Source organism: Anthonomus grandis, chromosome 4 (assembly GCF_022605725.1).
Source record: "Anthonomus grandis grandis chromosome 4, icAntGran1.3, whole genome shotgun sequence".
Taxonomy (NCBI): domain Eukaryota; kingdom Metazoa; phylum Arthropoda; class Insecta; order Coleoptera; family Curculionidae; genus Anthonomus; species Anthonomus grandis.
The window spans coordinates 8,963,160-8,976,834 of NC_065549.1; the positions used below are offsets into that span (position 1 = coordinate 8,963,160).

The following is a 13,675-nucleotide window of genomic DNA, read 5'->3' on the forward strand; positions in this document are numbered from 1 at the left end:
TAGGCAGTGAAAGTATTGTTGATTTGTTCTATAACCATCTTAAAAAAATATTTTTTACCTTAAGTAAAAAAACATTTCTGACTTGAAAAATTAGTAGAATTGACAACTGACATTTGATCTCTTAATTGATTGACTTCTGAAAAGTGACAACTCTGACGTTTATGCTTCTGACAATTGACGTTTAATGTCATGCATCAATGTCGTTGAATGACTTCTGACAGGTCAGGATGAGCCTGAGGAGATATTTGTTTGAATTTTCATCATTTTGAATGGTATTCATTTACACAAACAAATTTTTTAGTTTCAAGTTAAACAATAATGTAATTATTTTTAATTATTCCAAGAACAACTCTGATTTTTAAGTTCTTGACAGCTGATGTTTGATGCATTTGTCTGATTGACTGCTGACAGGTGACACTGTAACTGGGCCCGGACTAAGAAGGTAATTTGGACAATTTTTTTTTTGTAAAATTAATTACACTGTTTTTTAATTAATTTTTCAAATAAAACATTAGTACAATTCTTATACAAATACAACTCAACAATCGTTCACATTATTAACAAATGTCAAATTTAATGCGTTGATTATTCGTCAACACTGTATTAGGGCCGGACTGAAGAGAAATTTTGATTTTTTTTAATTAATTTAAAAAAATATATATTTAAAATATTAATACAATTCTATCGTTCCTCCTTGACAACTGACATTAAATGCACCAATTATCTATCAATGTTGTTGCTTGACTTCTGACAGGTGACACTGTAATTAGAGCCAAACTGAGATATTTTGAAGAGTTTTTTAATTAAATAATTAATCAGGAAATACCTAATTTAAACAATATAATTTTTCAATTAAATATTAGTATAATATATCCTTGACAACTGATGTTGCATTAAACGTCCGTTATTGATTATCTGTCAGCGTCATTGATTGATTTATGATACTGTAATTAGGGCTGGACTAAGACGCTTGAAGTTTTTTTAAATTAATTAGAACAACTATTAAAAAAAATCATTTTTTGATTTAAATTATTAATATAATTCTATCGGTGACATTCTTGACAACTGACATTTAATGCACTAATGATCTGTCCCTAAAAACATTAAAAATTACTTCGACTACCTAGAAGAAACAATGCACGCAAACAAAGCAACAGTTATAACAAAAAATATCAATAAATTCCCTTAATTGCCCGAAGAAAACCTTATCGAAAATACTATTTTGAACTAAAAACTTCCGATAATTATTTGTTTAAAGTGACAAATTATGAATATTTTAATTTTAATCAAATGTTACTAAATTTCCAGGGAATGAGCGAATACGAACGAATACGAAGGGCCTGCCTAAAACGCGGCGAACTTTGGGAAGATCCAGACTTTCCAGCCACACAGGCTTCCGTATTTTACCATCAGACGCCCCCCTTTCAATTCGCATGGAAAAGACCTACGGTAAGTAAGCTTCTTAACTGTTTGATAGAACAATGCACTTCTTAAGTAAATTTTTCTTAATAAACCCATCAACCGCTTAAAACTGTAAATATTTATGAAGAATTTACAAGAAGACTTCGGGTACTGCTATAGGAATTCGCGCCGCGGCATCTATCTACATCTGCGGTTTTGCATGCTCCTCTAATTTTTTTTCCTTCCTATGAGAAAAACCAGTTTCGCTATTATTTATTATTCAAAACTAACGGAGCGGAGTAGCATTCGATATATATTATACATTTTTGTTGATATTTTATATTTTTCTTACCTATTAAGGTCTTAAGAAGTATTTCTGAAGACCAGCTTAGCTCCTCTTCACTGCATTCGATAATGATATGTTTGCTTCCATTCCATTTGCGGACATTAGTGTGGACAAGATGGTAAAATATAGGTGGGCGTACCATGTGGCCAGTGAGTCGATTCACTTTTGGTTTTAACATAACCATTTCGCTTTTTTTTTCTTGCGTGGGTCGACGACACTTATATTGTCTTTAGAGAGGGATTATGGCGAATGGCAAGGCCAATGGACCGCAGTAGTGTCCCGTGCCATACGGTTTTTAAACTAAGATAATAATTAAGTTTCAAATTTGGGTAGTTTTAATCGAATCAGAAGCGGGATTTGACATTGATAAAATTGTGATTTTTTTTTAGGATTTATGCCCTAGACCAGGATTTATTCAAGATGGACCTGCGCAGTTCGATATTAGTCCAGGAAAAATGGGTGAGTACCTCTAACGGGCGAGACCTGACTGAATTTAAATTAAAAACCAATAAGTAACAGTTTTTATGATTGTTTATTGTTGGTTGTTGACCTGAAAAATCATATTGTTTATTCATTGCACACTTTGGTGTGTATAAAACCGATATTTTGTCACATCCTGCATGACTAACCCAATTTCCTGTAAGCGCGAGTTGGGCAGGACTTGCAAACAGTGTTGGAATGCTAACGCACTCATTAATATTGATTATTTACAGGTACGTTGTGTATAAGTGAGTTTTTTATTATATAAACTTTTGTAATTGTAAAAAAAATTGTGTCAAGAAGTCATCTTGACTTAATGCACACGATGTTGGCACCTAAGTTTTAAACCATGGCTCACAAAATAGCTTTTATCTCAGAGAGTTTTTGAGCTACAAAAAATTTCCGTGTATGAAATGAGTTTGTAAGAAATACTCTAATTTTTAAAGAAAAATTTACAGATGTCCCTGGAATAGTTTTTAAATTATCCTGGTTAAAAGTTGAAAATTATTTTTCTCGAACCTACCTCAGCTAGAACTGCTCGAATGCATCAAATACTTGAGCTAAAGATTCATTTTATATACGTACTCCATCCTCTTCGATGATTTCTCTTGAAAAACGGAAAAATATTTTAAAGAATGTTCCAGTGGCACTCAAAAGTGTATTTAAGACTGATAGTGTTTGCACTGTCCTTGATCTTGGACTATAGCTCATAAAAAAGGCTTCTAACTCAGAGAGTTCTTGAGCTATAAAAAACGTTTGTATATGAAATGATTTTGTGAAAATATCTTTACCTTCTAATAAAAATTTCATAAGTCTGCCTAGAATAGTTTTTAAATTATCTTGCTTGAAAGTTGAAAATTGATGAAAAAAAATGTTGGGGCCTAACACTTTTAATTCATCAAATACTTGAGCTAAAAATTAGTGTTTCTATACGTGATCTATCCTCAACATCCCTTCGATGATTTCCCTTAAAAAACTGAAAAATATTTGAAACAGTTTTCCAGTGGCACTCAAAAGTGAATTTAGACTCATAGTGTTTACACTGTCCTTGGTCTTGGACCATGGCTCACGAAATGACCTCTAACTCGGAGAATTCGTAAGATAAAAAAAATTTTTGTACATTAACTTATTTTATAAGAAGCATTTTAACTTCTAACGAAAATTTCATGAGTTTTTCTAAAATAGTTTTCAAATTATCCTGCTTGGAAGTTGAAAATTGATGAAAATTATTCTTTGGACCTAACTGCTTTAATTCATCAAATAATTGGGCTAAAAATTAGTATTTTATACGAGGTCCATCCTCAACTTCCCTTCGATAATTTCCCTTAAAAATAGTGTAAAGAGTATACCAGCGGCTCATAAAATGACTTCGAACTCACAGAGGTATTAGGCTACAAAAAATGTTTATACATGAAATTATTTGGCAAGAAATGCTTTAAGTTCTAGCAAAAATTTCATGAGGCTGCCTCTAATGATTTTCAAATTATCCTGCTTGAAAATTTATGAAATTTTTTTCTTTGGACCTAACTGCTTTAACTTATCAAATACTTGGGCTAAAAATTAGTTTTTTTTACGTGGTCCACCCTGAACATCCCTTCGATGATTTTCTTTAAAAAACTGAAAAATATTTTAAACAGTTTGCACTCAAAAGTGTATTTAAGACTCATAGTGTTTACACTCTCCATGGCTCACAAAATAACTTCGAACTTAGAGAGTTCGTGAGCTTTAAAAAATATTTTTACATAAAATTATTTTGTAGAAAACACTTTAACTTCTAACGAAAATTTCATAAGTCTGCCTATAATGGTTTTTAAATTATCCTGCTTGAAAATTGATGAACATTTTATCTTTGGACTTCACTGCTTTAATTCATCCAATAATTTAATGAATTTCCCTAAAAAATTGAAAAATACTTTAAAGAGTGTTCCAGTGGCACCAGAAAGTGTATTCAAGAGTAATAGTGTTTACATACTGTCCTTGGTCTTAGATCATGGCTCATAAAGTGACTTCTAATTCACAGAGTTCATAAGCTACAGAAAATGTTCATATAGGAAATATTTATTTAATTAATAGACGGGATCAACCCCATTACAAAAAAAAATTTACAAAGTTCAATAGTTACACCTAACCTAGTATTTTAACTAAAAATAGCTAAAATACAAATATGTTTTTACAGGCAAACCAACATAAAATCAACAGAAGAGTTTACACAATCTCTCTAATTTGATTCCTAAAACTAGGCAAGCCAATGCCCACAACTTCAATATCCTCATGGTTGATAATATTTAAGGTTCTTTCGATAGGGGAGTGAGTGGCATAGTTGGTACTGTGAAAAGACAAAACAAATAGTCGGTTTCTTCTCAAGAGTCTTGAGGGGACATTAAATCACCACGAATACGTCTTTCTCTCAATGTTGTCATAGCCAGCACTTCCCGTGCATCATCATAAACATGATCGTTCGGTATTTCCAAATTTAATTTAAATAGACAAAATCTTAAAAACTTATTCTGCATCCTTTCAAGGGCCAGACAGCTGTTCATGTAATAGGGGGACCATATCATTGAGCCATACTCCAATAAAGAAACCACCAAAGACATGTACTCTCTCTTACAGGTCTCGACTGATAGCTCTCTACAGTTACGTAGAACAAAACCCAGAACCCTGGAGGACCTAACCACTATATTATTTATGTGTATATTAAAATTTAAATGATCGTCAAAATAAATGCCAAGATCCTTGATTGTATCAGAATACTGAACAGGGCTTCCCTCTATATTGTATGATGTTACAACTTTTTTACTTCTTTTGTGAAAACTAATATAATTACATTTCTTTATGTTTAAGAATAAGATATTGTTGACACACCAATCATTTAGCCTATTCAGGTCATTCTGTAACAAAATTTGGTCTTTGGGAGTCTGGATTACTCTATAAAATTTCAGGTCATCTGCAAACAATAAAAAGGCACTATTTTCAAAACATGTAGCTATATCATTAATGAAAATGTTAAAGAGCAATGGTGAGCAGTGTCCACCCTGAGGTACACCAGAACATACATTGATATTACTGGATCTAGCACTACCCAATCTAACCTGCTGAGTCCGGCCTGACGAGAAGCTTGTGAACCTAGCAACTATATGATTGGAGAAACCAAACACTCTAAGTTTCTCCTGCAAGATTCTGTGATCGACTCTATCAAAAGCCTTGGAGAAGTCTGTATAAATCACATCCATCTGACATTCCCTCTCCAAGGCATCCAACAGGCATTCACATATTAAAGATTACATGTTTCGCCCGACTAGGGCATCATCAGACCATAACATTAACAAAACACCTAAGGTATAAATAAACAAAGCTTACAATATTTATGCTTTAGGTGTTTTGTGAATGTTATGGCCTGATGATGCCCTAGTCGGGCGAAACATGTAACCTTTCTTCCTGTTAATTAAATGTTGTAGATTTTGTGTTATTGCCTTTTATATGAAATTATTTTGTAAGAAACACTTTAATTTCTAATGTACACTTTTAACATGTACCTGGAATACTTCAAATTACCCTGCTTAAAAGTTGAAAATGATAATTTTTCCTTGAAGCTACCTCAGCTAGAACTAACTGCTTTAATTCATCAAATACTTGTGCTAAAAAATTGTTTTATATACCTAGTCCATCCCCTAAATGATTTCTCTTAAAAAAATATATAAAATGTACAAGTAAATAAAATTATAAATTGTAAATGTAAATATAAAAGTAATGACAAAAGTGAAACTTTAACACAAAACAACTTTGGAAAATTCCCATAAAATAAAATATTAAAAGCTACGATAGAACAAGTATACACGTTTAATGATCCACAGCCATCTAAAACTTCTAAAAGCGCTGGTGGAACAACGGAACGTCAATTTAAAAATCCTAAACACGTTAGATTCATAAGTGTCTCCGCAGATAAAGCAACACTAATTTATCAAATGAATTAGTGTTGCAATGATTTAATGTATCAAGATATAAAGTTTTATCCCTAAAAACTGTTTCCGATACCAAGAATTAAAATTGTACAAAATAGATTTTTAAAAGGTACTACAGCGCCTCAAGTCTTAACCGAAAGTCGATACAAAAATAACTTATGAAGAAAAAAAATTGATAAAAATGAGAAAAGTACAATTAAACCTAAATAAGAAGCTTAAGGGAAAAAACAGGATAAATTAAAGATATAAAAGAATTAAAAAAATATAAAATAATTTAAAGACTCATAGTGTTTACATTGTCCTTGGTCTAGGACCATAGCTCAGAACATGACTTCTAACTCAAAGAGTTCTTGAGCAACAAAAATCGTTTATATAAAAAAATATTTTGTATTAAATGCTGCAACTTCTAAAAAAAAACTTTATAAATAAGTCTAGAACATTTTTCAAATTATCCTGCTTGAAAGTTAATGAACAATTTCAACTGCTCTAATTGATCTAACACTTGTCAAATAATTTCCTGTTTTTATTCAATTAACTTTGAACGTCCTGTAACGAAACATTGCTTATGTTTTTAAATGGCTCATCTAAGGAGCTACCTGTTATCGAAAATGAACATTTGAAATTTTCATAAGCCAGAAACCAGTTTTCGGTTTGATGATACAAACTGTTAAGAATTTCCGCCTCTGGCATGATTTTGAATGAATCGGTCTGGCGTCTACGCAGATTCGGCATCGTTCAATCTTTAGAAAACATTTAAACTTTCACTCGAAGGTAAAATATAAATTATCGTTTGTTGTACGTATATTAGGGCGTGGCACGCGAATACGTAATTACTAATTCCATAACGTGTATAGTTGTTTGTAGGAAGGCTTTTAATATAATCGATTTTAATGTTTTTGTTAGTAATTATGTACTATAAAGCTTAGATTATTTGAAAAATTTTAATTTTAATTTTCAAATATTTTGAGGATGCGTAGAGTAATAATGCGATTTAAATGATTCCGTTAAGAAAAGTTTGCAGATTTTTTTTTTGCAATTTTATTTTTTAAATCAGAAAACCAATGTGGGAGGTTGTTATTTAATGTTTACTGTTGACTAAATGGTAATCTAAAAAAAAATACAAAATCTTGTGATGCAATAATTCTATTTGACTTTGCCCCTATGAAGAAATATTAGTTTAGCCAAATGAATGCAGATACTGTAACGATATTGTAAACACCGCACGACGTCTCGATGGTTAACAGAAATCTTCCCGAACAGCGTTCTGTCGAGTATATAAGGAGCCGCATCGCCGATCGTTGTCAGTTCAGTTATGTAGTTTAGAATATCGGCGCGAGGTTTAAATTAATATAGTATAAATAAATATCTCTAGCAGTGATGAGTATATAAATAAATTAGTTGGTCATTTTCCATTGTTTTAATTCACACCTAACGAACGAGAAAAACGCACAATACAATATGTTTCGAATGAATACATTTTAATGTGTAAGAGAATCAAGATAAAATAAAATAATAAAAAATTATTTAGGTGAAAGGAAAATGTTAATTTTCCTCAAATATATAAGGAAATAATGAATTAATAAAATAATATAGAAAAAATTAATAAAATTAGAAAAAGTAATAACAATAAATTTTATGATATAAAGATAAAAAAATAAGGCTCATAATGAAAAACTTTAAATGAAAAATGTATATGATAGAGCTAAGTTATGCAGAAAAGGGATAGACTATACAAGAGATCTACAAGTGTGAAAGAGATTGTACAAGATATACTACAGGTAACTATTAGAATAAATAATTACTACCTGGACATCATAGGTTTTCAAAATTCAAAAAAATTGAAAAAATATCGGAGCTGGTGAAAACGATATATCAAAGAAAGTTCTCTGATGAATATTATGCTGTTGGTGATCGACTCTTAAAGAATATTAATAGCTCACTAATCGATGGTTTTCCTGAATCCTGGAAACTATCTACTATAATTCCTGCTTCTAAAGTTTAAAACGCCAGTGAAATGAGCTTCGACCAATTAACACTATATCTCTATATAAGAGGCTCCTTTATGCTCCTTATGCAACTTCTTAAGTCCTGCATAAAGGAACAACTTTTTGATTTTTGTAACAAAAATGCAATAATAGTTTCCAACCAGTCAGCGTCTTGTGGGTTTCACTCTTGTGAGTCTGCAATTGTGTAATTTTGGTTTTTTTAAAGGTACTGACTATGATAACATTACTTTAGAAGGGTTCTTAGATTTTAAAAGAGCATTTAAATATTGCATTGCAACTATTGATAGACAAATTTTAATAAGGAACTTGAGGAGCTAAGAATAATGTTTCGAATTGGTTTATGCCTTAATTGTATAATAGAGCATTATACAAGTAAAAGGCACTAGTAAGTCTAATTGGGCACCATTCTAGATGCAAACCTAACTTTTAATGCCTAAGCTGACTGGCATTTTCTAAAAAGATATTCGATATATCGAAAAACTCGATATTTTTCATAATATATCTGGGATAATGAAAAAACATAAAATTTTTACAACTAAAGAATCATTGTTTAAATGTATACGAAATTTAAAAATAAACGGTGGAAGGCCTGTTCTGATGATAACATATTTTTTTCCGATGCTAAAAAATGAGAAAATACGACAATAAACGAACTTTTCCTCAAAGTTTTAACACATTAGACTTCAAAAGTACACGATATGTAACGAAAGTCAACTCGATTTCACAGAATATTAAAAAATCCAGAAAATCTCAGCATTTTTGGGCAAAAGCCAAAACAATAGATATCATCCATTAGGGAATCTTGTAGCAGACAGAAATCCTCACAACACTCTCGAATATGGAAGAGAATAATGTAAAAGTTCTAATTAACAAGCAGATATTACTAATATCTGACAGCCAAATAGCCCTGAAAACACTTGCTAATTCCAGAATGACATCGAGGATGATAGAATTGATGTCATGCCAGAAAGTGTCCGACACATGCCCTACGCCTGTGAAGTACTGGAAGTAAAAAAATATGTTAAAAAGACACAGTAGACCCAGAAGAGCTAAATACCACAGCAGCAATCCTGGAGGATAGTGAATGTTAGACTAGGTATAAAAGATAAGATAATGGGGTAAGCACAATTACAGACTTCAGGAAGAAAAACAAAATCTTTATCAAGGGTTGACCACAGGCTATCTCATGTTTTTGATAAGAGACTCTTCTCTTCTCGGTGTGCTTTATCCTCTCAGGACGTTGGAATTATATTCGTCCATTGTCGCAAGTTTTTTAACTATGAATTCCTTCTTTTCCCTGGTCACCTTTTTCCTTCAATTATAGCGTTCAGTATTTTTCGCTTTTCACTATGTGTCTAAAATAACTTGCTTTTCTTTGTTGGACAGTATTCATTATTTTTGTTTGTTTCTCCATACGGTCACGTCTTAGGACCTCGACGTTTAACAGACTAAACAAATAGAAACCAAAATAGTCTTGGGATGCAACGACTTGAAATGTATGAAGTTTCCAAAGTAGCATACATAATTGTATATTTACTGGAATATATTGAGATCACATATTAATAAATCTCTGCTGGTGGTACAATTAGAAACCACATCATTTAAAAGAAAAAGTCTTTTTGTCACGTTATGATTTTAAAACTCATGAACCGTCACAACTGAGGGAGCACTTAATCTTCTTCACCGCTGCAGATATCTATCATTTAAGAGAAAATCATCTTGACGTGTACCACCAGCTCATATACGTATCAGCCGGGCATCTCGAGAGTCACGTTCCAAAAACTAAGAAAACTGTAGGAAATTTCACGCTGCGAGCACACGTGATGTATGATAATCGCCTTAAGACGATTATTTTAATGTTAAAGTAAAGCTTTTCAGAAAAAACTTTCGACCGTGTCACTGGGTCTGTAAAAATTACTTTAATTTTCTTTGTAAAAATTACCAGTTGCGACAACGTGATCGTGATTTTATATGGGTTATTAATAAGTTGTTGGATAACTGCTGCGTTTATTTAAATTTTGTCACAGGTGCTTTAATTTTCTACGTTAATAAATGCATTAAGATCCAATTTGAAAATGAACATTAAATTTAAAATATATTTTTTTAGAAGAGAATTATTCCTGTCGTTCTGAAGAAAGCCTAATATAAGCCGAAATGTTGGCCCCATATCCCACGAAACCTAAAAAACTAAAAGGAATAAACTGGATCACAAAAAAACGTTTTAAAATTTTCTCGAGATATTATACAAAATGTGTTTATTTAAGAATATGCCATTCTTCTCTATCATGTGTTGCTTAATGGTTATAGGGAAGATAAAAAAGACCGGCTTTCCAGAAATGTTCGATTTAAAAAAACTAAGGTGGGAAAAACAGAAAAAAGAGTAAATTTGAGGGAGAAAAAAGAACAATTTTTTTCTCTTAAAATATAGTAATACCGAAAATTCAAAATTATCACAGTCAAGAGCCTTGAGAAAATTGTCACATATATAAAATACTAAAATAATTCGCCTATAAGTGAATTTATATATAATACATTTTTTGAAAAACAGATTTTGATATAAAATTTTAAAATGCTTTAAAAAAGATTTTTCAACAAAATACTGAAATAAGTTAGAGCTTAAGTAAGGCAATTATAAATTAAGGTAGGAAATACATGAAATTATGCACAATAGGGATCTATTCATGTTATACATAAAGTCATTTCTTTTTGCAGTAGTACTTGTCCACTCTTACTTCTTGTTCCTTGTTCATTTTTAAGAGAGGAATTAGGAAATTTGGTGTTAGAGCAGCAAACATATACTTTTTGATATAGGGGTCATTTGACATTTACTTGGAGAATTAAGAGTAGGTAATATAATAATTTAAAGTAACAGATAAGAACATAAGTTTTTTACACAAAAAGTAAAAAGAAAATTTTGTTTGAAATATATTTTTATTTAAAATTTAAAGTTGTTAAAAATATATTAAAATCAATTATTTCTTGTAGATTTTGATAAAATATTGAAACAACTGATAAATTTAAAATTAGGCTGCGAAAAAAAATTTGTCCAGAAAACAACATTTAATTTTCAGCAAGATTTTTGAAAAAACCATTGTCACTCAAATTGTTCATTATTTCAACCCAAATACATATTTTTCCGTCAATTTGGCTTTAGAAAATGTATGAACACTACCCTGGCCATAGCAGATCTAACATCATAGTACATTGTAGCCTCATTTAATGAAGGATTCTGTTCTAAAAGAGAGAAAACATCTGAATTATTCGCTTATCGATAAAAAAACAATTTTTTCAAAATATATGGAAAAGTTTAAGATTTTTTAATTTTTCAATGAATTTTTTGTTTTCAATAAATATTTTAAGTATTAATAATATAGTTGATCCGTCAAAAATTATCACAAACGTGATTAATCTTCATCCTTTAAAACTTACATAATTATCCTTGTTTTCTAGCATCTAAACATAAAATTACGTTTAAATTCCAAGCCCGTTAATTAAGGGTAATTATCATCAAGCCATATGTGCCTATTTGTGCATTTCTCTGTTCTAAAAAGCGGATAATAATAACCGCTACCCACCGCACTCACTCACATGCGATGTGGAAAAAAGGAATAATTTAGTTGAGAATTTTGCAATTTTTAATCTAAACTCGACCTACTGGATTGCGGTATTGTAACGTAACGACCGTTGTTGGTTGCAACCGCGAGAAATGGAGAAACAATGGTGTTTAGAGGTAATGAATGATGATGTCATGACTTAGTAGGAAAGAAATCACGATGACCTTCAGGGTCGTTTGCGGTGGATGTTTTGATTCAGAATGGGCAAAAAAATGTAAATAATGAGAAACTATTAAAAGTTCAAATATTCTTTATTGCCAAAAATTCTGATATACATTAATAAAAAAAAACAAGAAATTATCAAGGATGTTTTTATAAGCTCCGATCTGATATAAATCTACTATTTAAAAACATAAATCACAAAAACTGAAAGAGTAAACACACCAATCTAATAACAAGGAAGTAATTGCCTTTCTAAATGTCTCATTGCTTGGTATTATAATGTATCTCCTTAAGAAGTTTACGAAATGCTATAGTTGACATGTAATAAGAACCTTTCTGGAAAAAATATGGGTTGTGCCTCGGGATAATTAACTCATCTCTGCTTCTGGTAACAATGTTTAAGTTTTGATAAAAATCATTGTTAGTATTAAATAGATCTGTATTTTTTTTATAAACATAACTAATTATAAATAGAAACGACAGTTAAAAGGCCTAGTTGTAAAAAATATGATCTACACGATGTTCTCGGTGCAAGATTTAACATGGCTTTAATTATTGGGCAATAGGGACTTTGCTTAATTGCGAATTTCGAAAAACCCAGAAGATTATCCCAAAATTAATGATACTTTGAACATAAGCAGAATGGTAGACCTTAAAATAATTCATGCTTACGGTATCTCTCAGCCTTCTAAACAGATAACAAGAGCTTCACAGTCTACTCATTCCTAGCCTATTAAATTTTCTATGGTTACTGCTACGAAGGTAGCCTCATCGGATGTAGGAATTGATTGGTTATACAGTCTTATGTACGTGCACTGATTCAGTAGGAATACCTGATTTTCGAAACATAATTACACCTGTCTTTTCTTGATTCAATCTTAGACTATTGTCTGCCTATCAATTTGCCATATCTGCAGCAATTTCTGAGGTATAATTGGAGAGGCCCTGAATTATTTGATGACTTACTGCACCTAAGTAATCAGCAACCAATTGAACAGCCAAGCCTTGTTCTTGAGGTATTCTAATTGATTGTTGAAGAGAGTCCACAAAAAGCAGGAAGTTGATTCAGTATTGACCCTTGAGGGACACCCTGAACCATCTGCTGCTCGGATATGTATGTACAATATTCTTTGTCAATACTAATGCAGTATTCCCTCTCTGAGAGAAATGATGCACAGATCTGCGAGGCATTTTCCCTCAAACCGCAGGCCTCTAACCTCTGGACAAGAATGTGGTGATTGATTGTATCAAAGGCGTTTAAAAAGATCAAGTATAAGCCTGCCGTTTCGTTACCAATATCCAAGTTGTTATAAATACATTTTAGTGAATTATATAGTGCTTGTTCAGTTGACATTTTTGGGCATATATCCGAATTAATGTTCATTTACGAAATTATAAGGTTTGATATAATTTAGCAGTCTCATTTGTACCTACTGATCTTTCAAAAACCTTTGACACAGAAGGAAGTAAGAACACCGGTCAATAGTTATCAGCTACAGTTCTGAAGCTCTTTTTGTATATAGGGTTTAGTTTTTCCTAATTTACTTTTTTGGAAAAACTGACTGTATGAAATATTGATTTAGGATGTCAGTTTATGGTTGATAAACATATTGTTCTGCACATATTGAAACCTCATCAACTCCAGATGAAAATGCGTTTGATACACTCATTATTATTCTGAAAACTTGATGGTGATCAACTGGC

The 13,675-nt window shown here is 31.4% G+C and overlaps 1 protein-coding gene across 1 annotated transcript in view; it reads left to right on the forward strand.

The window, feature by feature from the left end:
- Positions 1-13,675, forward strand: part of LOC126735281 (calpain-C) — a 38,539-nt gene that overhangs the window by 13,681 nt on the left and 11,183 nt on the right. The window contains exons 2-3 of the mRNA XM_050439228.1: positions 1,309-1,449; positions 2,137-2,206. Of these exons, the coding sequence (XP_050295185.1) occupies positions 1,312-1,449; positions 2,137-2,206 (208 nt within the window). The 5' untranslated portion in view covers positions 1,309-1,311. The remainder of the gene's footprint in view (positions 1-1,308; positions 1,450-2,136; positions 2,207-13,675) is intronic.